This window comes from Onychostoma macrolepis, chromosome 08 (genome assembly GCF_012432095.1).
Source record: "Onychostoma macrolepis isolate SWU-2019 chromosome 08, ASM1243209v1, whole genome shotgun sequence".
NCBI lineage: Eukaryota > Metazoa > Chordata > Actinopteri > Cypriniformes > Cyprinidae > Onychostoma > Onychostoma macrolepis.
In genome coordinates, this window is record NC_081162.1 from 21,903,112 (window position 1) to 21,928,987 (window position 25,876).

The 25,876-nt window shown below is 35.7% G+C and overlaps 2 protein-coding genes across 5 annotated transcripts; both read right to left on the reverse strand.

The window, feature by feature from the left end:
- Positions 1 to 2,329: 2,329 nt before the first annotated feature.
- Positions 2,330 to 17,466, reverse strand: jak3 (Janus kinase 3 (a protein tyrosine kinase, leukocyte)). Its single transcript, XM_058785083.1, has 24 exons — positions 17,218 to 17,466; positions 15,993 to 16,194; positions 14,127 to 14,244; positions 13,047 to 13,164; positions 12,736 to 12,881; positions 12,298 to 12,598; positions 11,139 to 11,261; positions 10,745 to 10,902; positions 10,542 to 10,653; positions 10,101 to 10,281; positions 9,594 to 9,718; positions 9,309 to 9,440; positions 8,951 to 9,038; positions 8,609 to 8,733; positions 6,984 to 7,122; positions 6,642 to 6,790; positions 6,324 to 6,474; positions 5,311 to 5,444; positions 4,876 to 5,065; positions 4,533 to 4,657; positions 4,247 to 4,419; positions 3,063 to 3,180; positions 2,751 to 2,864; positions 2,330 to 2,583 (listed from the first exon to the last, which is right to left on the reverse strand). The coding sequence occupies exons 2-24, from the start codon at positions 16,177 to 16,179 to the stop codon at positions 2,464 to 2,466; spliced, it is 3,327 nt and encodes a 1,108-aa protein (XP_058641066.1). The 5' UTR covers positions 16,180 to 16,194; positions 17,218 to 17,466; the 3' UTR covers positions 2,330 to 2,463.
- A 335-nt stretch (positions 17,467 to 17,801) lies between these two features.
- On the reverse strand, positions 17,802 to 24,560 carry slc5a5 (solute carrier family 5 member 5). 4 transcript variants are annotated; one of them, XM_058785085.1, is made up of 16 exons: positions 24,166 to 24,560; positions 23,481 to 23,546; positions 23,198 to 23,249; positions 22,957 to 23,024; positions 22,655 to 22,809; positions 22,417 to 22,557; positions 22,184 to 22,202; positions 22,073 to 22,099; positions 21,041 to 21,129; positions 20,847 to 20,959; positions 20,086 to 20,156; positions 19,900 to 19,986; positions 19,610 to 19,812; positions 19,393 to 19,487; positions 19,197 to 19,282; positions 17,802 to 18,746 (listed from the first exon to the last, which is right to left on the reverse strand). In XM_058785085.1, the coding sequence occupies exons 1-16, from the start codon at positions 24,517 to 24,519 to the stop codon at positions 18,642 to 18,644; spliced, it is 1,731 nt and encodes a 576-aa protein (XP_058641068.1). In that variant the 5' UTR covers positions 24,520 to 24,560; the 3' UTR covers positions 17,802 to 18,641. The 4 variants fall into 4 exon arrangements, 3 of the variants coding, with proteins under 3 accessions (XP_058641068.1, XP_058641067.1, XP_058641069.1); XM_058785084.1 differs by having other exon boundaries at positions 22,073 to 22,202; positions 24,166 to 24,558; XR_009272517.1 differs by lacking the exon at positions 19,393 to 19,487 and having other exon boundaries at positions 18,686 to 18,746; positions 19,197 to 19,328; positions 22,073 to 22,202.
- Between the last annotated feature and the right edge of the window lie 1,316 nt (positions 24,561 to 25,876).

The window sequence follows — 25,876 nt, forward strand, 5'->3', positions numbered from 1 at the left end:
GCAATTAAAAATGAACTGATCATGTTGTATAGATGTGTGTTTGTGATGCAGGGTCAGAAACGTCTGGATCCATTTGTGATAAAACTTTAATGGTGCAAGATGGGCAGGGTCAATACAACAGCGTAGAGAATCACAAAACACAATCCAAAATCAGTAACAGATACCAGGCTATGGTCGGGGCAGGCAGCAGAGAATCAAAGACGGAGAAGCAAGCTCAAAGGTCCAAAGGCAACAGGCAGGCAATCAGAGAAAAGTAAACAGTCCTAGGTCAATACACGGGGAATCAAAGAGTCAGAAGAAATGCTCAGAAATTGTGACCAGGGCTAACAATACTTCGCGATGGTTGATGAGAAGAGCACAGCTTATATAGGGAATGGAAATGATAAACACCTGGGGTGGGTAATCAGGCCAAGGCACGGGGCATGTGGGTAATGTGGTCCATAATGGTATTAGTACTCTGGTGAGGGTGCCCTCCGGTGGCGATCGGAGAGAGCCACAGAGGTGCGGTTTGTGACAGAGTTTCTGTGCATTGGTGTCTTTTGTGCGCATATATGTGTGTATGCTTGTATTTTTTTTAAAGACTGTCAAGATTTTGTATGGATACATATCTACAGTAGGCCTATAAACCTGTTTTCACCCTCAATTTCTGTGTAAAAGTGTGTGTGTGTGTATGCAGCCCATTTTAGCTGAAAACTGTGGCCCATTTTAGCTTAACCAACTATTTCTACCTAAAATGACACACAAAAACCACAAAAATCAAAGTTTCTTTTATAAATTAAACTTTTTTATTTGAAAGAGCATGTCAAAACATTGTTCATAAACCTTTGCTTTGTTGGCAAGCTAACTTATAATTGCTTTAGTACCCTTATTAGTGATTAATGAAATTTTCTATGTCAGGCTGAATTACTTTACAATTTCTCTGACGAGCTTCATGTAACACTGTGCCCTGCCCGCCTTAAAAAAAAAACTCAGACCAATAAAAATTGTTGTTACATGTCAACAAGTGTTGAAGCAACAACGCAAGATCAGTTATTGTGATTTTCTGTAAAAATTTAAAGAGATATGATGCTACAATCTTATTTGGCCCATTTTACCTGATAGCCCATTTTAGCTGACTTTACCCTAGTGTTTCTCGGGTAAAGAAAACGCTATTCTTATTCAAACAACTAGATCTTTATTTAGGCTACCCTTGCAAGATTTCATTCAGCTGATGTGGATCTTCAGTTCATTCAGTCCAGACAGAGGGGGTGGAGTTATGAGATTTACCGACAGTTTGAGCGGATCCAACAAGATTTAGTCACAAACTCTTTTTAATACAGATCACTGGCTAAATATTCGTAAAACAGGCAGACAAACATAAAGGGTGACCAATAGCATTGATTTATTGAAGAAGAAAAAAACATAACCCCGCCAGCAAAAAAAGGGCACTTCGGAGTGTAAGGGTAAAAGGGCATGTGCTCTGCAGAGGTTGAGCCCTATCTGTGCACGTGCCTGATTCATGATCTAGCTTCATCTACAGAAGAAGTGAGTATAAGGGTTTTTTATGAATCTTTGCAAATCGCCTTTCCTAATAATGTGCTAGTCAGCAAGTTCCTAAACTAAACAGTACTTCTTGTCACCCCATGGAAGAGAAGTGCGGGGTGGGCAGAGCTCATTAGCATTTAAAGCAACATGGACTATAGTGGCTTGCTTAAAACAGAGCTGATTTTGACATGGTAAAAAAAGGTGTTTTTTACACTACCATTGGGAAATTTTAACCAAAGTATGTTATAGACTTTTCAGAATCATATCAACTTATATCAAATGGGCATCCGATGACCCCTTTAAGCAAGAACGCAGTACATCTCAATTCTCACAAGGATGCATCCTGTGTTCTCACGTCCTTTCCGAGTTCGTTCATCCAAGGAAGCTTTGCAAGACTGGTCTCCACTAGAACACAAGTCTGTTCTCTGCGTTCTTGGAATTGAAAAACAGCCCAAGTTTTCCCAGGTCTGCGTGCGCAACAAGTGGTGGCCAATATGCTAATGTTTCATGCTGATGTCAACATGAAAAGGCTTGGGATTCCTTTTAAAAACAACTCATTTCAATGATTCAGAGTCGACTCTTTCTTTTGAGAGACAATAACTTTCAGATTTAAAACTTTGCAGGATGTTTTCATTCACTTAGAGCTTGTTACACACTGCATAAAAGATCATTTTCAAAAATCCATAATAGGGGCACTTTAAGCAAATGTCATCAAAAGATCACAAGAGAAACAACAGACTTTCTTACTCAACTGCTTTATATCGTCACTGCATTAAATGGCAAGAAAAAAAACAACAGAACAAAAGTGATGCACTAATTTTGACTATATCTTTGTGAGTCAAACAGACTTCTGTAAGAATATGTCCTAAAACATTCAAATATATATCAAATATAAATATATGTTGAAAATACAGTGATCTGTTTAGGGTAACTCCAATTTTACCCCTTACAGCCCTCTCTCTCATCTAACAGACTATTCTCAATCAGGTCCTGTAGAGAGGAGAAGCTTGGTCTGTCCTCGCTGTTGAACTCCCAACACAGCATCATAATACTGTGCACCTAAAAAACAAACAAAAAAAACGTACATATCAGTAAATTTTTACTTTACCTAATATTTGTATGTGATTGGTGCATGAACTTGCTGTCTGTGTACAATGAAACTCAATTCAGTTGGTTAATGTGATTCATACAAAAGCATTCAAATTGAAATTTGTTTTTATTTTCACCTTTGGTGGACACTGAGATGGAGCCGGTAACCTCCAGTTGTCCATGAAAAGATTAAGAAGATGTACAGCCATGGACGGACTCTGGACATAACTTCCTATCTTCTGGATACACAACTGCATCAAAGATTTACAATAAAGCAGGTTTAACAGATGAAAAGTTTTGGGACAAGTTGGAACAAGTTGAGTCGACGATGACAGAATCTTCATTTTTACTGAGTTGTTTTGGTGGTTTCTCAAGGTGACAGTCATTCATTTACAGCCACTGTACTCCTACAGTAGTAGCACTATTATTATGGAACTTCATTTACTCACTCTTTTGGGGTTTCGACTGATGTCGCAGTAAGAGAAGAGCTCGTGTAGAACAACGCCGAAACTCCATACATCTGACTTGTAGGAGAATTTCAGTTCTGAAATGGATTCAGGTGCATACCTGAACACGAAACAGCATACAAGATGAAACATTCATGACAAATAAAAAACAAAACAACATGACAAAAAAAAACATAAAACCATGACCCATAAAACAAAAAACAAAAATGCATTTGTCAACACTGAATCATTCAGAGACCAGAAAAATAGCATTTAATTAAATCTGTCATCACAAAGCGGCTGTTTATTACTCTTCTACTCTCCCAGCTAACAGGGAATGTTCTCAGAAGTTTGACGAACTCTGGCAAGTTTCTTTAAAGTTCTTTCAACGTTATCTGATCTTCAGTAGGCCTAATGTTCTCCAAATGTTTGCACAAAAACATTATTTATACATCTTTCATGCAATGTTTTTTTTCCAGAAACGTTTTAGTGAACATTTCCTTTTGTTTTTTTTAATTGTTGCTACTTGTTTCAGAATGTTCAGAGAACATTAAAAAAGTAACGTTCCTAAAATGTTTGCAAAATGATCAAATTAAATGTTCCCTTAACATTCGCATAACATGAAACCCGTCGGCACTTTTCATGGTCTTGTCTAGGTCTACAAAAAATAATGAATTATTAAAATATGATACATTTGTTTTTATATTACCATATATTTGTTATTCATATTATGACTGATATTCAAATATATGCATGACTTTCTCACTCTCTCTCTGTGTTTTTTTTTTTTTTTTGCTGGTTCACACACTGTGTGACAATAAAAAAATTAAAATAAAAAAAAAAGCTTCTTTTAAGAAACTGTGTTTAACCGCAATGGAAAATTAGAAGATGTAAAAAAAATCCAGACACACCTGATATTCATCTGCTGTGTGATGATAGATTAGTTCAGTTGCAAGTGTCATTAAAAGTTACATAACCAAGAAAAAACATTTTAAATCTGGAAGTTTTGTGCGTTCAGAGAATATTCACAGATAACCTTTTAATTACTTTAAGGGAACGTTAGCCAAACGTTCTTAGAACATATTTTGTTAGCTGGGTTGTTGGTTTGTAAATTGTTCATTGTTGGGTGAAATGCACACTAATAGTGTTGTCTGCCTGAACTCCCAAGAGCTTGATGTAATCGTTACCAGAAAACAGGGCTTTCTCCTGGCTGCGTGACACGGTAGTATTCTTTATCCACTGGGATGATCTTCGTAAGCCCAAAATCAGCAATCTTCACCAGAGTGTCGCTGGCGACTAGGATATTACGAGCAGCTAGATCACGGTGAACATAACGCATGCTTTGCAAGTACTCCATACCCTACGAAAGAATGTTACAGTGCTGTTTAGATGTGTACATTTCCACAAACAAATTAATAAACTGATTAGAAAAAGTATTGTGTGAATCTCTTGTGTTGGTTAGTCTGATTGTACCTTACAGATCTGCGAGGCAAAGAGCAACAGTCTTCTGGTGCACACGTTCTGTCGGTGCTTCTCCATATATCCGATCAGACTGCCGTATGGAAGATATTCCATCACCAGTTTTGTGCTGAGTCGGCCTGTGAGGAGTTCAAAAGCAAAGATTGTTGAATTTCACTGGTGTTTTACACGTATTTCAATTATGCTTTGTATTATTTTGTGTTTTAGGGTTAAAGGAAATGTCTGTGAACTTCTTGGCAGGAAATTTCTAGTGTCTTTTCCAGGTTTCTACAGACTTTTTTCTTACAGAATGCGTGCTGATTGGAAAATGATTGGTATTCATCGAAAGTAGTCTGACCTGTGCTGTAGCAGATGCCCTTGTATTTGACAATATAGTCACAGTGCAGGGAGCTGATGGTCTGGATTTCTCTCTGGAAGTCTGCCACGGTGGCCTGTTTGTTTGGCTGAAGCTCCTTGACAGCAACCAGATCTCCAGTGTTATCACCCCACGGATCATAACGACAAAGCTCAACACTGCCGAAGTTACCCTAAACACACACATGCATGCAGTTAAAACCTTCATTTTTCTCTCTTAATTTCTGATTGTAAATCAAAAGTTGCACCAATAATCATCTTGTTTAGTTATAAAAGCGAGGTTGAATTATGAAATAGCAAAGTGCATCATATTTTAAATGAAAATTGAAAAAACTGCAACTAATCCATTAAGTTAAGGAAACTCGTATAATTGTAATTGTATTCAGATTCTCTGTGTTTTTTTTGTTTTTTTTTGTACCTTTCCCAGGATAGAGATGAATCGCAGATATCTCTCTTCAAAAATGTCCTGTTGTTGCTTTTTGAACATGTTTGGTCTTCTCCAGAAGCCATCACTCTTGGGAAGTGTGCCAGTCGCATGAAGAATCTCATAATCTACAGAATGAAGTTCAGAACTGCAATGATGGCTGATTATATGGTTTCCGTATGTTTTAGGACAAATCTAGCCAAGATGTATGAATCATTTTTTAAATATAAACAGGAGCACATGCTATTAAGCCATTTGGCCTGCAATAAAAATCAGAACTATGAGTTTTTTGGAAATAAATATTATTAAATGAATTTTTATATTACATAATTACATAAATTATTTTAATTTATTACTTAAATGTAAAACATGAGTAAAATACATGTACTAATACATAATTATTATGTATTAAATATTTTATTACAATTTTACATTTTATTTCATAATTGTATTAGTTATTATTTAAAATGTAAATCATTAATATTTATTATATAAGAGATGTATATATTTTGTAACAAACAAATACATTTAAAAATTAGTGGAAATAACAATATGTTTAAAACATGTATTTAATAACATTAATTACATATTTAATATTGTAGAAAAAACTGACGAATACATGTACTAATACATTATTATGTATTACATATTTTATTACAATTTTACATTTTATTTTATAATTGTATTAGTTATTATTTAAAATTTTAATAATTAATATTTATTATATCAGAGATGTATATATTTTGTAACAAACAAATACATTTAAAAATTAGTGGAAAATTACAATATGTTTAAAACATGTATTTAATAACATTAATTACATATTTAGTATTGTAGAAAAAACTGACCAATAACAGTGTCATATTTGTGTAAAGAATAGACATAAGTGATCTTCCTCAAGGGGGCGCTAACTGGCCTTAAAAGCCAAGCCACATTCATTTTTCTTTCAAGAATGGGACCTGAACCAAGCAGATTGCAAACATCAGTATCACACATCTGTGTGTTACCTGAAGTGATGAGGCTGTTAAGTTGGCGGATGATGCTCCGGCAGGACGGTCTAAGCTCAGGCTGGTACTGCATGCACTGAGCGATCAGGTCGGCCAGCTCAGCCCACTCCAGCGCAGGCAGGTTTGAGAAATGCTCATAAAACTGCTGCTTCTGGATTCAAATAAGGACAGCAGCTGTTTAGTACCACAGTACCATGGAGGAGTCACAATTCTTGAGTGTATGCGTAATGATTTGCCTTTTTATCTAGAACGTATAACATCCTTTACAGTTAATTTATGTTTGTATATTCATAGTGTATTCATGTGGGGTGCCTGTACTTGTATGAGGTCCAGGCCCTGCAACGGAGCTTCTCCATTATTGAAAATCTCCCACAAAGTTGTCCCAAAACTCCACTTGTCACACTCCAGTTCAATCTCAAGTGTGTCCAGTACCTCTGGGGCCACCCATGGGATTCTGTCTAACACCACTGGATTCACAGAAATGTGCATTTTATTGTATTACACGTAATCATGTTATAGTGTATTATAATCCATAATAAGAGCTAAATAATGTATCCATTATTTCTCTGTCAAGTGTTCTTTTAAAAATACAACTGATTCTAGAAGTCATCAGATACTCTTGTAAAACTGGTTTTGTGTTCATCTGATCAATATAATTACCATCTTTGCCCAGAAAGGCCATGCTGATGCCAGGGTCACTCAGTTTAATGAAGGGCGAGTTATCAGAGGAAGGGTCTCCGTCTCTGGCCAACAGCAGATTCTTTGCACAAATATTCCCATGTGCAATATTCTTCTCCTCCTGCATATGGTAGACAAAAGAAAATAGATTTTTAACTACTACTGAACTTTAGAAATGAGGGATGGGAGATTTTAACTAAAAGATTCTTGAACTTTTGTCAGTAAGTCAGTGCATTTTCTTTTTTTATTTGCTTTCTTTTTTTATTTTATTTTTATTTACTTATTATTATTTTTAAAGATTTTAAAATTAGTAAAGACTTCCTAAAATATAAAATTTATTTCAAATTATTTCTGTTCTTTTGAACAATGATGAGCATTTGTCAGTTTCTATTATCAAAGAATCCTGAAAGCAAAGTATCACAATTTCCACACACACACGAAAAAAACCACTGGCACTGAATACTTGAGTAATGATGATCATAATATCACAATATGAAAAAATCAAAAACTTAAAATTAAACAAAAAAAAAAATCTTACTGACCCTAAACCTGTCACGAATCCGGTCTGTTAACGTCCATTCACTCACCACCAGAGGTCACTCACCCACCACAGTTACTCTTGCACTACACTAACTGTTGCACATCACCTCCGGACTACAGTTCCCATCATCCATTGCACTGATGACACGCACACAGCTCATTGCACTGATCACACACAGATTCCCATTTGCATGGGAATTACTTACTTAAGCCATGGACTTTCTCTCCCTCACTGCCGAGTATTGTATGCGCTTATCGTTCCCCTAGCCTTAGCTACTCTACAGAGCCCTTGATAGTTTTCCTTGCCTTGCCTGTTTCGGATTGTGTTTTCCCCTGCCTGGACTATTGCTTACGTTTTGGATTACCTCTCTTGTCAAGCCCCATTGGATACTGTTTGCTGTCGTCTGACCCACGCCCGTTTTAGATGAGTCTTTGCATTGCCTATGATATACCTGTCTGCCATTGTTCGACCCTGCCTGTTAAGACCACGTCTCTTATCAATAAAAGCTTGCATATGGATTCGTACGTCTCACGTCTCGTCAGCCCCGTTACAAAACCTTTGAGGAGTAGTGTATATTGTATCTTATATTGTATTACTTATAAATCCAATATTAAAATGTCTAGTTGAAACCAAAAAGACTGATAACTGACAAATGTTCATTATCAAAAATCTATTTATAGATTATTGTAAATAAAAACATTAATATATAGATAAAACTAAACTAAAGCACTAAAACCAATATTGTTGTCAATTTTAAATCAATGTTATGATTCTTCATTGAATTAAAAATGATTGGATGACAAATCATTTTGATATTTGGTAAATAAAAAAAAGTATTTATTATGATAGAGATAGGAGCATTTAAATCTTTCAATCTTTGCTGTAATCTAGTGCTACTTCTTTAAATTAGCCCTAGATTATTAAAAAGTAATCTAAAATCAACATGTAGGAGGATATTGACTTATGTTCAATATTGACTCTATAAATTAAAACATAAACAGATATGGCCCTGATCTAGTGTATTTCGTAATTAGCAGCCAATTTATCATGCATGAATATTTCTCACCAGGAAGTTGAGAGCACAGGCCAGTTGTTTGGCCACGTCTAATTTCCAGCTGACTGACACAGAAGTGCTCTTCTTCAGGTACAGGTCCAGTGCGCCGTGCTTCACAAACTCCTGCACCATGATGTCTGCGGGGGTCAGAGGAGGACACACTTTACTGACGTGACTGTATTCACAGGCACTTTGACAGGCAACCAGCGTCACCAATGACCCTCTAGTCTAGATCCACTCAAGAAGATTCAAAGAGCTGAGGTCATGACACAGACTTTTAATCCCTTTCTTAGGGTTTGCCCTCTTGTGTTTAGACGTTTGTTAAGAGTGCTTTTACAAGTGTAAAACACTTACTTTTGGATTTGTGCACACTGATGCCGTATACCAGGAGAAGGTGCTTGTGGGAAATTTGACTCATCAAACTGGCCGCCTCAAAAAAAGACTTGAAAACAGCAGTAAGATTACATCATTAATCACATGGCCAAAAAAATAAATAAAAAATCAGTCAAAGAATGCCATTGTTGAAAATTTTTGTTTGCATTTGTTAAATCTCTCATTTATAAAAACTACAGTATTCTGAATCAAACAGAACATTGTCATGGATTGTCATGTAATGAGAAATGAAAGATTCTCTATGCCAAAGTCCACATTTGATATTGTGTTTTTATTGCAAATTAGATATTCTGCATATATTTCTTGATTGAAAACGCACCTCCCAGCAATTTTTATGGTTTGCATCCAGGACCTTCAGAAGAACCTCTGTGGTGTGTGTCACTCCGTCTCGCTGGTCTGTCTTAATGCTTCTAAATATATGCGTGAAGGAACCTTGACCTAAGCTTTCCTTCTGTTAAGAGATAGAAATTCATTTTGCTTTCAGTCAATGTCTACAGTCTGAAAATAATAAATAAAAATAAACTGTAAAATAATAATGTAGTGGTGATGACTTCAGCATTAATAATAATGTATTTAAACTCTTTTTAAAAATGTTTTACTGTACCCAGGAAAGGTCCTCGTGTTTAATCATGTGGAACTGCATGTGGCTTGGTTTGTGTCTCTGTAACATGGGGGAAGTGGGCATCTCAGTCATACTGCTGTTACGAAGGATGATCATGTTGGTAAGTTCTGGAAGAAAGACGAGAAATAGCACAATAAAAATCCAAAAAAATGATAACATATGTAAAATATGTATATTCTGGTGACGTTATTTACTTATTTTGTCCAAATGATTATTTTAGATTATTTATGCAATTTATTTTATTATAATCTGACATGTATAAAACTATGTAAAAATAACACGAAATAGCTAATCATTTCAATAAATAATCATTTTTCCCCAAATTATAATTTTAAGTCATTTATTATTTCACTTCTTTTATTAAATATGTTATGTATAAAAACAAATATGTAAAAATGTTTCAAAAAATGATATGAAGTGAACTCTGCTTTTTATAAATGATTAAGAAATTAAGATACAAAAAGCAAATGTTGCACAAAAATGTTCTACCTTTTGGTCTGGGTGGGCAGCACTTGCTCAGTGTGACGGGGATGTCTGACATGAGAAGTGTACTGTGCTGATAGAAATCTGTGAGCTGTTTTAGACTACAGAATGAGTTGTGGATCCCAGCCAGGCTAAACTTCTCGTTTTTCTCTATCAGACAGTCTTTGTAATCCACCCCTAGATGAGTCTGTTAGAACATCCAGAAGTTAAGAAACATAATAACACAGAGGCTAGTCATTAACAATTCAGCCAATCTGTGGAACTAAAGAAAGATCATGCTGGAGTTTATTTCAAATTGACATTGTAATAATACTAAGCAGTAATATATAGGAAGTTGCTCTTCATGAATCAGATTTATAGCTTGTTATGAGTCATGTGCTTTTTTTTTAGTTACTTCCTGTTAGTCGAAACAGGCTGGTGTCTGTATGAGTCTAGCAAGGCTGGTACCTGTATGCAAACAGTGAGGAAGTACTTGTCAAAGTCCTTGGGACTGTGACGTAACAGGAACATCCCATTTTTGGCTCCAGCTTTCTTTAGCTTGTGCACCGCAAATTCTGACCTTAAGAAAACACAACAAAATCGTGCTCGTTACTTAGAAATTTCCTTTCTAATTGTACCATATGGTAAAACATGAAATATTGAAGTATTACGTAATCGGGCCGTGGCAGTAATTCTGTAAGTCCTCCAGCAAGCTTGGCGGGGCCACTTCTGTGCAGAAATAGTGAGTCGAATCTGTAGTCAATCTAAAATATCCATCAACCAGAGAGACAAACGAATGAGCCTCAGTTAGGGTGTGAAACTCAGCCTCCTGTTGGTAGAAAGAGAAACAAAATACACAATTTAAGATGAACTGCTATATAATGTAGAATTCAACAAAAAGGACGAGCTTGAATTTATCATACTTTCATAATATCAAACCTTGGTTAATCAAAATGGCAAATGAGTCACTACCACTAATACTATCGGTGAGGAAGTTTACCTCCTTTTCTAATGTGTTTATGTATTAATATTCCAAAAAATATTAAAATGATGTAATGCCACTACCATGCACTGGTCGTCCTGGCGTGTGAGAGTGACCACCCTTCCTTCCAGGGGCATCTGCTCTTGAGAAAGACGCTTAATACTAATGTCTGTGATCTGGGGGAAATCACAAAACGTCTGCCATTCCTGTGAACGTACCAGAGGGAGTCCAGTAAATAACAGAGAGCAAATCTACTATACATAGACTACTGTTTAAAAGCTTGGGATCTGTAAGAGTTTTTAACATATTTGAAAGTCTCTTATGGTCATCAAGGCTACATTTATTTGATCAAAAATACAGTAAAAACGGTCAAATTTTAAAATATTTTTCTGTTCATTTTCTGTTTTAATAGGCTATATTTAAAAATGTAATTTATTTCTGTGATGGCAAAGCTACATTGTCGGGATCATCACTCCAGTCTTTAGTGTTACATGATTCTTCAGAAAACATTCTAATATGCTGATTTGGTGCTCAAGGAACATTTCTTCTTATCAATGTTGAAAATAGCTTTGCTGCTTAATATTAATATGTGGAAACCATATGATACATTTTCTTCAAGATTAGCATTAATAATAGGAAGTTCAAAGTTCAACAGAACAGCATTTACTTGAAATATAAATACAAATCTTAAAGACAAAACACTATAATTGTCTTTAGAGTAACTTTTGATCTATTTAATGTGTCCTTGCTGAATAAAAATATTAAATTCTTTGAAAAGAAAAAAAAAAAAATCACGCTCACCCTAAACTTTTAGAAGTTTAAAAGCATCAAAAATAGTTCAAATAAGTAAGACCGCTAAAAAAAAAAAATAAAAAAAAAATTGAGCTTCTCATATCTTTTCAATTAACCTTTTATTTTATTAAAACACTTGTGAATTTTATATAATTGTATATATATTATATAAATACAACCGCTAGTTCCGGTTAATTCCCGTAGGTGGCGACAAGTGACTGCATTACTAGGCAAGTATATTGACTGATTCATTCTTTATGAGTGAATCAGTGAATCAATTTCATTCAACCGATTCCTTCAAAAACCCTGATTCAATGAGCAACGGCCTACTGGTCCTCAGTTTGGAACTTTTTTTGGCGGAGCAAAAATAAACAAAGGCAACCTTACCTGGAAAATGTAAGTGATGCAAAATTAACTTCTTGTTTACTGCACTTTTGTATAAAGTTGTACCTGGCTCTCTCTGGTCTGTATCTGAATCCCTCCCTCTCCAGACACTTGCACGGCTTTGACCCTCTGCTGCTCGCTCTGCTCTAACCATCCAGAGTGACGCAAAGTGAAGCTTTCTGAGCCATAATTCGGCTCCAGCACACTCAGCTCCATCAGGTACTTGAGCTTCAGGCTGCGTTCACCCGCCGAGCATCTGCCCAGCTTCTTTAAGAAACGCTTCAGCGTTTTTCGGATCTGATACCGGGCCAGGCGACTCATGCGCTGTATATCTTGTCTGTGGGTCTCTGGGAGGCAGGACTTGTAGCTGGAATGGGATTTTTGAATTGGTTAATGCAACTTGAATATTTAAATTCTATGTTGAATGTACAGAACATTTCTGTATAGCTCTATCCATCCATTTACATGAGACTTTCTCAGTTTCTCATGTTGTATTTCTCATACCTTGTTGTACTGCAGATCTCACCAAGGCTCTGGTTTCTCTCTTTGGCCATACGCCACAGATCTAGCACTGCCATTCCCAAACATTCCTGCTGCAAACTCAAAGCAGGAGAAATCCCACCACGTCCAGACACAAAATCACTGCGGGCCTTAAAACAGAAAGACAGATGGGAAGGTAAATGATTCTGAACAGTTGAGTCAGCATATTTATGGCACCTTAATTATTAGAATCATTTTTACATTCATTCATGGCTTTCAAAATAATGTTCAGTTGCCTCTCGAGAAGCCAATGACAGATTATTGTCTACTCATACCTGAGCAAAAAGATAGTCGATGACACAGTAGTCCAGCGCAGCACAGATTCGTCCTCTGCTGAGTCTAAAGCGGTACGATGCTTTGGACCCTTGACCGAACCAGCTTGAGAAGAAAAACCTTAAACAAACAGAAAAAAAGCTTTACAGTTACAGAAAATGTTCACATTTTAAAACAAGCTTTTTACTTTCTCATTCTTTAATCTGTCCACTAACAATTATTTTACTATTTGTATACTATTATAGTATTTATTAATATTTTGAATTAGCCTTGATTTTTTTGTTTTGTTTTCAGTGTTTATTTTAATTTTAGAAATTATCTTATTTCAGCTTTATTTCAGTTACTAAAACTGAATTCTAATAATTTCCTTTTGATTATCAATAATGCAATGGTCACATCAGTGCATCACAGAAGAATTCTGTGATTTTAACATATAAAATCATATATTGTTTTTGATGACATTCTGTAGTGCAAATGACTAATGGAAATGATATCGGCCTCCTTTGTCTTACTAAGTCTAATTAAATATAGTATTTTGTGTATCCTAAATACAAACAATGAAAAAATATATTTTTTGCATGATTTGACGAAATGATTGGAAAAAAATGTACAAAGAAAATATCCTGTTATTGTGCATCATATTTTATCTTTTGTTCTTAACACATTATGTATCATATTTATCTTATTTACATGCTCTTCACTGACACTGTTGTCTTCCTGGTAAGCAAGTGTACTAACTTCTGAAAACAACATTATTAGGGCCAACATTTATGTTTGTGATGGAAATGACACCAAAATAAACACTGATATAAATAATTTTCAAACCATAAATATTGAAATTGCAGATTAGTGTTAATTCACTTTAGTTTAAAATTTAGAGTTTATGATTATTTCAGTTTTAAATCATCATTGTTTTTAAAACATATTAAGATGGGTCAGGTGAAAGCTTAAAAACAATCAAATCTTTACATATCAGGCATTTGCAAATTAAATTTATGGCACGAGTAGTTAAATTAAGAATTCCAAATGTTCATTATTAAGCTATTTGTAAATAAAATATATGATTATTACAGCTTTTTTACCTCACTCTGTAGTGAACTTTGACATTCTCCTCACTCTTAAAAACGTGAGTTGGTGGATACCAGTATGAAAGGTCTTCTGATGCCAAAGCAAACAGGTTGTGGAACACAGGAAGAATTCCTAAAAATAGAAATATTCCATTCAGGTTGTTGTAAGGTTGGTGCACAACTCTTTAAATATACACTGAACAAAATTATAAATGCAACACTTTTGTTTTTGCTCCCATTTTTCATGAGCTGAACTCAAAGATCTAAAACTTTTTCTATGTACACAAAAGGCCTATTTCTCTCAAATATTGTTCACAAATCTGTCTAAATCTGTGTTAGTGAGCACTTCTCCTTTGCCGAGATACTCCATCCACCTCACAGGTGTGGCATATCAAGATGCTGATTATTATTATTGACAGCATGATTATTGCACAGGTGTGCCTTAGGCTGGCCACAATAAAAGGCCACTCTAAAATGTGTGTTTTATCACACAGCACAATGCCACAGATGTCAATTGCAATTGGCATGCTGACTGCAGGAATGTCCACCAGAGCTGTTGCCCGTGAATTGAATGTTCATTTCTCTACCATAAGCCGTCTCCAAAGGCGTTTCAGAGAATTTGGCAGTACATCCAACCGGCCTCACAACCGCAGACCACGTGTAACCACACCAGCCCAGGACCTCCACATCCAGCATCTTCACCTCCAAGATCGTCTGAGACCAGCCACCTGGACAGCTGCTGCAACAATCGGTTTGCATAACCAAAGAATTTCTGCACAAACTGTCAGAAAACGTCTCAGGAAAGCTCATCTGCATGCTCGTCGTCCTCATCGGGGTCTCGACCTGACTGCAGTTCGTCGTAACCGACTTGAGTGGGCAAATGCTCACATTCGACGGCGTCTGGCACTTTGGAGAGATGTTCTCTTCACGGATGAATCCCGGTTATCACTGTACAGGGCGTCGTGTGGGTGAGCGGTTTTCTGATGTCAACGTTGGGGATCGAGTGGCCTATGGAGGCGGTGGGGTTATAGTATGGGCAGGCGTATGTTATGGACAACGAACACAAGTGCATTTTATTGATGGCATTTTGAATGCAGAGATACCGTGACGAGATCCTGAGGCTCATTGTTGTGCCACTCATCCACGACCATCACCTCATGTTCCTCATGCTGATAATGCACGGCCCCATGTTGCAAGGATCTGTACACAATTCCCGGAAGCTGAAATCATCCCAGTTCTTGCATGGCCAGCATACTCACCGGACATGTCACCCATTGAGCATGTTTGGGATGCTCTGGATCGGTGTATACGACAACGTGTTCCAGTTCCTGCCAATATCCAGCAACTTTGCACAGCCATTGAAGAGGAGTGGACCAACATTCCACAGGCCACAATCAACAACCTGATCAACTCTATGCGAAGGAGAAGTGTTGCACTGCTTGAGGCAAATGGTGGTCACACCAGATACTGACTGGTTTTCGGACCCCCCTGAATCCCCCCAATACAGTAAAACTGCACATTTTAGAGTGGCCTCGTTCAGCTCATGAAAAATGGGGGCAAAAACAAAAGTGTTGCGTTTATAATTTTGTTCAGTGTATTTAATTATAAGATTAGAAACATATGAGCATTATTGTTTAAACTGTAATTTCTATGCTTTAGACATACTGAATCATCTAAAAGATAGACTCAGACCTTATAAAAGTTATCAGCGACACGTTGCAATGCTTGTTGCATCTTATTAAAAAAGCTTTATATATACAGTATAAGTGAAAAAAGTATATACTTGAGTCTATCATTAAAAATAGAAGCATTTGACCTTCGAGCAACAGACACCATTAATATTTAAATGATGTTTCGTGTGACAGTGTGTTAGTGTCTCACCGCTGGCTTTAGCAGCAAGCGCACACACGCTCTCCACTGTGATGTGTCCGGTGGGGATAGTGAAGGTGGTCTCCGAATTTAAACTGGGGCTGTAGTACAGGTGCACCTGCAGGGCAGAGTCACAGCTGGACTTCTGACTGCCAGCCCTTTCGCTCTTCATCAAGGGCACCTCTTCCTCTTCACTCATGATCACCAAAGCAATCTTGATTGGACAGAAAGAACTAGATCATTTCTTCTCAGCAGATGCACGTGTTCACTGACCGTTATTTCTTTCCAAAATAATGCATGTAGCTCAAAATAGGATGTAATGAAAATGAGACAAATGGTTATTTCTGATAAAAAGCTCATTTTAAAGTCTTAACTGAACATTTACAAAAACATTATTAAGGTATTTGGTTGACTTTTGCTTATGACTGATTATGAATACAATTTCCACTTTATCACACATTCTAAAAAAAAAAAGTTAAATTTCTTCTGCTGTGGTTTTCAGAGGCCCCAGCTATAGAAAACTGACCCCAAACAGAAGCAATGTTTCTATTTTGGTTAACAGATAACAGCACAATTTACAAAAAGTGCATGCACTTTGAGATTCAACAGAGGGTTAAATTTTAATACTGTCAAATGAGCTTTAAGTCGGAAGTGAATTTGAAAGGTTTATTTGCAATTATTATTATTATTATTTTTGGGACCCCAAACATAAATACAACAAGGCTGATTTCAGCAGAACTTGATGGTTACTGTTAGTATTACACAAAACAGAAGGTGGTAGCATTGTACTGTAAAGAAGTGGATTATTGTTAACACCAGTTCTTGGAACCGTGGTGGTCATAAGGTTGATCGAAGTGAGCTCATCCTTCTCATGTTGGCGATCTGTACTTTCCGTAACAAACTAAAACATGAAGGGTGCTTTCCCAGAGATTTCCAATATTAAGCCATTAAGAGTAAAGAATTTAATAAACATTAAGAATTTGAAATTAAACTTAGGTTACACAAGTTTCGTTTGGTTTCGATAATGTCACTGGCTGTTAAACATCGTAGTGGAACATCCCATTACATTCTATTCCAATAATACAATAATATGTGTACAAACAAACAGACAAACACGAAGCATACAACGCCACACTCACAAAATGTACATTCGTAATCACGTGACTTCCACTGGCATATGCTCTGAAATGGTATTTTTCATATTTCGATTCTAATAAAGACAACTGAGAGGTGTTACCTGAAGTTATTTAAGAAGAAACGTTAATAATTTGTTCATGTTGATGCGAAGAGCTGTGTAAATTTCACTCAGGCTTGGCTGTTGTGAACCTCTGATGGGAGGGATCAAATGAGACTAGTTTCCGGCAAGAGACAAACCACAGAGGCATCTAATTTCTAGACTGCTTTAGCAAGATCAACAGCACTTGATGTTTCTTTACTGGTCGGCCTCATCTGGCATCTCGGTTTCTAGACCTGTGAGCAGGTCATAAACTAAACACAGACCCACCTCTGCATATCATGAAGTACAAGCATAGTGTATTTATAAGCGTGTGAGAGCAAAACAGGGAGGGTGTTTGCTAGGGCTGCTGGGTTTGTTGCTTTCTTTACGTGGGAAGAGTGAAACTGTGGTTTCCTCTTTCTCTGCTAGTGAGCGGCGGGTTTGTTATTTCCGCCTGCATAGAAAAACCGAGTAGGTTTTCTTCCGTTTGGCCTGATACAACCAAGTGCTATATGAAACTTTCATTTAAATAATTTTCATCAGAAAGTATAATGTGCAACTGATATTAGTATTGACATTTCAGTTTATTGTGAATGTGACAGGGGCACTCCATCATTCAACAGCTTATCTGAGCAATACAGGTACAAATGATACAAATATTCAAAATATGCATGAATTGTACAGGTTCAAAACATAAACACTGACAAAAATTCATCTTGATTCTGATGACTTTTAGTTTGTTTGTTTTTTTTAGGCACATTCAGGTGACTTTTCTAGGTCATAACTCAGAGCTTAGAAATGCTGAGGAATTAATATCCCAATAATGAGCCTCGTTTTATATCTTTAGACACAGAAATAATATCCCTGTCTGCCACAAACAAATGAAATGCATTATTTATTATTGTGGTATATAAAATGGATCTTTGTACTGTGTTAAATTATTTCAGGCTACGTATTCTCTAATTCAGACTAATAATCAGACATACTTTCACAGTTAATAATTTAGAAAAGAATCATAATGATATATCTCTATTAAAAGCATTCAGTTAATTAAATTACTTTCAGATCACTTTAGTGTGCATGCTTATGCTTTCTTCTCTTCTGTACTTGGCTAGGAATGAAAGTGAACTGACATACAGGTGCGACGCAGGTGTATGATGAACAGAAACCTACTGTGCATGATTTTGTACTACGAAAGAAGGCACTATTGTTTAATAGGTCAATGAATCATCTTTCAAATCAGGTGATGATGGTCAGGTATTCGGTAATGCCAATCAAAACAGAGATAACCAAATCAACAAGGCTTTGATATTTTTGATATGAGAGTCTGTACGGAATGTAGTCTGCATTTCATCATTAATGCGGTATTTCTTTAAAAACTTCGTTTGGAAATGGAAAACGAACTTGTAACTTGTTTTACTTTACAAAGCCAATTCTGCACCTGTCTAAACATCAACTTTGTTCAGTAAAACATCGTGTTTATCAGCAGTGGCAAAAAGTTCTTTCGGACTGAGAAGGATTTCTGTGGGATTGTTTGACGTAGTTTCATTCTGTAGAAACAAGAATATGATTTCATCAGTGTTATTATTGTTAACTAAAAAAAAAATGGTTTTTGTTGACTGAAATAAAGCTGAAAAAAAAAAAAAAAAAATATATATATATATATATATATATATATATACTGTATTAAACTTACAAAAACTTTTAGATTAGAAATATTGCTTTGGCAATAAGTAAGTACTAAAATTACAACTAAAAAAACAAATATACATACAAACACACACACACACATATATGTATATGTATATAAATATAAAAACTAATAAAAATGACAAAAGCACACAACAAAATAAAAAAATAAAAACTGAAAATATAAAAATAAAAGCTTATTTAAAATATTAATAAATAAATACTATAATTATATTTAAATAATGCTTTCCAGGTGGTAAGAACTGGGATGCAAGTAAAAGTAAATTAATTGTTACTACCGTGAAACTTACCAAGTTATGACAGGATGCATTGCATGTCTTTTGTTCCAAGTTCCATCGTAACAAACCAGGACTGATAGAATCCTTCTTGGTGGGTCCTGTAGTAACACGGCACATAGTCATTTGAAGGTAAAGTAGTAACATCTGTAAGACATTTTCATTTCTTTTAACTATTGTGTTAGCAATAGTGTAAGTGAGTTTCTCTCACCTGTAATGTAACTAACCACCACACCTACCAGCACGACTGCACTAGTTGACAGGGCTCCAAAGTACAGGTAGGATATTGAATAGATATTTTGAAGGCTGTATGAATTTAGTTGAAAAAAGAAAACTGTGCTATATTTTACATGAGAAACATTCTGCAAGTAATTAAAGTCACACAAAATTTTGGTCATTATAAAATATAATACAACTTTGACTCTCACCCATAATCCAGAGGGACTGATGATGCCAAGATAGAAGATTCAGTGACTGTTATGGTGCTGTTAAGTGTTGCATTACTTGCCAGACAGTGACCAGCGCTAGTGGGTAAAACACCCATAATTTGTGGTGAAGGAGGATAAATTGTGCTTCCAACAGCAAGCCATAGAGACAGACAGGATCCCACAGCCACACCTGAGAACACCCCCTATAAGATGTGAGAAATATTACACTGCTATTCATCGAGTGGAGCAATAGAATAACATGGTGGGCTGTGATGTTTATGGAGTCTTACTGGTTTATTTGTGGCTGGAACAAACATGCCCAGCACAAATGCTCCCAGGAGTGGACCGTTCACTACCCCCATGACTGTGAACGAACCCTGAGGTTATTAGAGAAAAAGCTGGTTAGAGCACAGACACATAGACTGAAATACACCCTGCCTAAAATGCCACAGTAATTCCAGTAGTTCATATTGTACCTGAAGGACTCCCCAGTCCAGCAAGGAGGAGAGCGCAGCCATTGTAATGCAGCCAAGCCCATACAACAGTGCTGTTTTACACATGCAAACAAATAATGGTGAAATTAGTTGTCATTGTAGTCATATTTATGAACATTATCAAATCGATATCAGCAGATACTTGCAGAAAAACATAATCATCTTATACTTAAGTATAAGTAGTTACAGCTTTGTATGAAAAACAAGTCTCACCAATAGTTTTGATGCATTATGAATTTAAATCAAGATAGAATTATTTTGCATTAAGAAATGATACCTTTTTGAGACCTTTTTTAATGAAGGCAGCACAACAATTACATAATTATATATTAATATAAAATATAATTATAGAATATATTACATAAATACATTAGAATGATATAAATTGCAAACTAAAACAATCAAAGCTAAATCGTAATATTAAAAAACTAATAAAAATGACAAAAGCACATAACAAATCTAATCAAACTTAAACTAAAATGTAAACTGAAATTATAAAAATAAATCCAAATTCAAAATATTATTAAATACTATGTGTGTGTGTGTGTGTGTGAATAATATGAAAGATCTTATTTTTCCCTTACTTTCAAATAAATATATCTCAGATTTTTATCTATAATTAAGTGAAATGCAAGATTTGGTCTGAATACATGCAATAAGCTATTGCTCGCACTTTGGGGTCTTGTCATAAGATACTAATGTTACTTGCACCATAGGAAAGAAGTTGTTGCTTTTGACCGTACATAATAACTTGGAGAGCAAGAGCTGTTTTCTCTGTGAAACAGTGATTAGCCACGGCTTCATTACATCCTCCATAGTAACAGCTGCCATGGCGTTAATGCTGGTGGAGACAGTACTGTGGAAACAGAAGCGGGTGGTTTATTCCATTTGTAACAGTAATCAACACCTCACTGGAGGTTCTGATAGTTTCAAGCACCTTAAAGTTCCACTGTAGGCACAGGCTAGAAAAAGACCCGGGAAGCCTGGATGATTACGGAAAATGTCCAAAACCAGGTACGGCATGTACTGTGAAAATAAAAAGACATTTGGGTTGCTTAAAACAATAATTTCACCCAAAAATGGGAATTTGTTGAAATTTTACTCAGGCCATCCAAAATATAGATAAGTTCGTTTCTTAATTTGGAAAAGATTTGGACAAATTTAGCATTACGTCATTTGCTCAGCAGCGGATCCTCTGTAGTGAATGGGTGCCATCAGAATGAGAGTCCAAACAGCTGATAAAAACATCACAATAATCCACACGACTCCAGTCCATTAATAAATTTGTTGTTAAGTAAAAAGCTGCATGTTTACAGTAAATAAATCCAACATTAAGGCAATTTCAACTTTATTTCTTCTAGTGAAAAATTTGTCTCAGCTGAATCAGGAGAGAAATGTGCACAGATCAAGCATCATCAGTTGTAAACAAATATTTTGATGGATTTTTATGTGAGAGGACAACATGGGATGGACTTTTTAACTGGAGAAAATGTTATTATGGATTAACGACTGGTATTTTGTCCAGAAGTGATGGGTTACAGCTAAAAACCTTATTATGGATTTGTTTCCAAACAAGCAGCTTTTCACATCACAAGATGTTAACTGAAGTCGTGTGGACATCCATTCTGACGGCACCCATTCACTGCAGAGGATCCATTGGTGAGCAAATGAGGTAATGCTACATTTCTCCAAATCTGTTGAAAAAACTCATTTACGTACATCTTGGATGGCCTGAGGGGGTGACTAAATATTCAGCAAATTTTCATTTTTTCTTAAATTTCAATAGTTCAATAGTTAAATTTTGGTTTCAACAAAAGCATTTAAAACAGAAAAGGTTTATTCCAGCCACAAATAAACCAGTAATAATTATAATATCAATTTCTTAAAAGAAAAAAGAAAAACATACAAATTTAATAGTTATCACTTGTAGTAGGTGCAGGTAATTCTGTTTATGTAGGTTTTGATTTACCTGGTCAGGAGCAGAAATTCTGCCGGTCTTCAGTGGGTCACAGCTGGAGTATAAAGCAAACATCACAATGCCACATGTGGCTGCACTGCTCACAATCAGACACAGACCCACCTGATTAACCAGCAGCGCTCTGCAGCACAAGAGTGACACTCAGTGGATCTGTATCTCAGTGAATGAGAACAGAAAATACAGTATGTTAGAGTTCTTCCAAACCATGACTATGATATCTTATCATTGGGAGAAATTTAATGGTGAACAAAACTAAATTTAAAGAAGATTAAAGAAATTAAGTCATTTTTAGATGGTAAAAAAAACAAACAGATTTTACTGATTTATTCTCTCACAGTTGGGCTTGTTTCTCAGTGCGGCATGATATGTAACGCTGCACTTGAGCTTGATTGGCTCCGTACATGGATAACCAGACCATAGTGCCGCCCACTGTGAAACTCCAGAACGAGTAGCGCATCTGAGGGTTTATAACAAAACTAACACATATAAAAAGAATGAGCAATAGAATAATAAATAAACGTTTAGTTAACTTGAGTATTTAACAGATTTCTAAACATTTGATATTGTTCATACTCATTAAAATTGATGCGGGATCCATTGTTGGCGATCTCCAAAACTCTGGCAGGCCCTCCTGCCAAAATGGTGCCCTGAATGAAGACTGCAATGAACCCAGAGAGCATGACTACAATCTGAAACACATCTGTCCAGATTACAGCCTTCATACCACCCTGCAGGAAAACACAAGCGCAATGTTGTGTTAACAAATATTTGCACGGTCATATCACAGTCATGATCATAAATTCAAATTACTGAGAAAAAGTGGCACAGATTTTTCTATATAGATTCAGATCTGGAAAGATTACACACTGGCCTACCACTGTAGTGTAAAATGTGCAGATGAGTCCCGTTGAGAAGAGAGATGCCCACATATTTATGCCTGTGGCTTGATTCGGAAAAGAAGAAAAGGTCGTTGAGAACAGTACAAAAGTGCAAAAAAAAGCAAAAACACAACTTGCAACCACTCATATGGGATCCAACTTGTTCACTGATGAATTGAGATGCAGTGGACATGTGAAACAGTTTTTAAAAAAGAGCAAATCAGCAAATTTCACTAACCCTGATTCAAGATGACTGCAGGAGCAAAGATCACTATTCCAGTGTAGAGGAGCTACAGAAAGAACCAAACAATCTTAGTGTTACACAAATCTAAAACTTAAAAAAAAGTTAAATTAATAGGTGCATATTTTAATGCAACTAAATATTGGAATTGAAATTATACAAGTGATATTCATAGATTTGTTGATCAGTATTCTACATATACATTTTATGGTATTTTTTTAATATTATTAAAAATATTATATTTATTTCCATTTAAATTTTGATGATGAGTTTCTCTTACTGTGGCTACAATGAACTGTAAACTTCCCAAGAGCTGCATCCCTCTGCCAAATCTCATTCCTAAATACTGAGAAACAAGTGCATTTATTAGAACCTGGTGTTCTCACACACACACACACACACACACACACACACATAGAGAGAATGAGGTACATCGTACATGCAAAAGCACATGCTATACATACTAACTACAGAAAAGTCAAAAATTATCATGGAAAAATGCATGAATTGCATGAAAATGCAATGATTAAATTAGAAAAATAGAAAATAGAATGACATTCACTAGTGATCTCACTTTTGGACCCCACTGTATCAGAGTTATTATACATAGTAAAATAAAACTAAAATCATAAAAATATCAGTTACCTGAAAGTTGTTGCCAAGGCAACATTTCCCTTAAACTAACTAAAACTAATGAAACTAAAATACTGTATAGACACATTTTGAAGTGTAATATAATGAAATATATTTACGTATAAATGTATTATATATGAATGTATTATATAAAACAACATTGTGTGTGTGTGTGTGTGTGTGTGTGTGTATATATATATATATATATATATATATATATGTGTATATATGCATGTGTGTGTGCGTGCGTGTGTGTGTGTGTGTGTATGCAAGGATTTATATAAAATTATTCAGCTAAACTACTAGAAGAACAAAATGGACAAAATCCAAACCTGACTTGAGCTGGTGATTTTGAGCCGATAAAACACGGGAACAAACAGAACTGCAGTAATGAGGGAGTTGAGCGCTTGTCCCAGGCACATATAGAGGAACTTAAAGCCATATAAATATGCCTCTGATGGCACACCGAGCACTTGGACAGCTGACATAAAGCTGGCACAGAGCGACAGTCCAACCGGTACAGCAGAGAAATCCCTTCCCCCTGTGAAGAAGCTGTCCACGTTAGAGCGACCCGAGGACTTCCTCAGAGACTGGAATAGCCCGATGGCCACCGACACCCCCAGCATAGCAGCAAATACCACGTAGTCCACCAAACAGAAGCCCGGTCTGTCCAAGTCTGAAGCCATAGTGCTGTCTGTTTGGACTCAGTCAGAGCTTAAATGAGTGGAGTCCTTCTCTTCAAGAGGCTTTCAGCTGTAACAACAAACCCAGAAATCACAATGCATTCTCAATCAGCCCCCTGTTATGTTCTCTTGACTTTCAAACATAAGGACTCATGCAGTGCACAGTGTCATTTAAGGTAAGAGCAGATGAACTGACAAAATAGAAACAGAAATATATAAAATATATCAATTTATATCTCTTTACACAATATTTTAATATTTTTTAAAAACTTACCTTTGACCAAAACAAAAAAAATCTGCCAAATGAGAGCCAAATTCCATAGCCCAACACATAATCAACTCATACAGGACAGAAAACAGTATTGGTCACACAAGATATGGTCACAATCACTAATCAGTGTGGAAAGTGAGCATTCTTTCAAGTAGAGCTGGATTTACTTTTCTGGACTCATAATTTGGATAATCAAAGGCAGTCTGAGGGGAGGGGAATTCATGTAATACATTATATGAAAGGAGGGGTATGTTGTGATTGACATAGCAGAGGTGGAGTCATTCAACACCACAAAGATTATATATATATATATATATATATATATATATATATATATATATAATAATTATATTTAATGTGCTGATTAACAGATTAATATGCACTGAACAGAATGTACCTTGATATAATTTAGCAAAGTACTATAATGTGGTACTGTTTTGTAAGGATGCACGGTGATGAGCAGGACTGAGATCTATTGTATTTTTATTAATTTTTTTATATGAATACAGTGGGGTCTAATGTCTGAGATCACATTGAAAATCTGGTATTTTTCAATGTAGCTAAATAAACATAAAGCTTTGTATTTTTGATTAAACAGTTGTTTAAATATTTGAGATTGTGTACTACTTCTAGGTCAAATAAGTAAATAAGAGAAAAATCTTATTGTAAAATAACTGGAATAACAAGTCCAATTTAAATAGACTGTTATGCACATATGATAAATAGGAAATAAAAAAAGTTACAATAAAATAGTATTGCTAATTCTATTAAAATAAATCTACTTTAAAACAGAAAAAAATGCAAAGTAGATCAGAATCAAAGTATTGCATGCACAGGAATTTGATTTCAGTAACGTATTTTGGACCCCACTGTTTGCTGGTTAAGGAGAAAATCGCCTGGTAACAGTGTATCTGTATGGTATCGTGTAGTATCACATACAGGTGCTGGTCATATAATTAGAATATCATCAAAAAGTTGATTTATTTCACTAATTCCATTCAAAAAGTGAAATTTGTATATTATATTCATTCATTACACACAGACTGATATATTTCAAATGTTTATTTCTTTTAATTTTGATGATTAGAG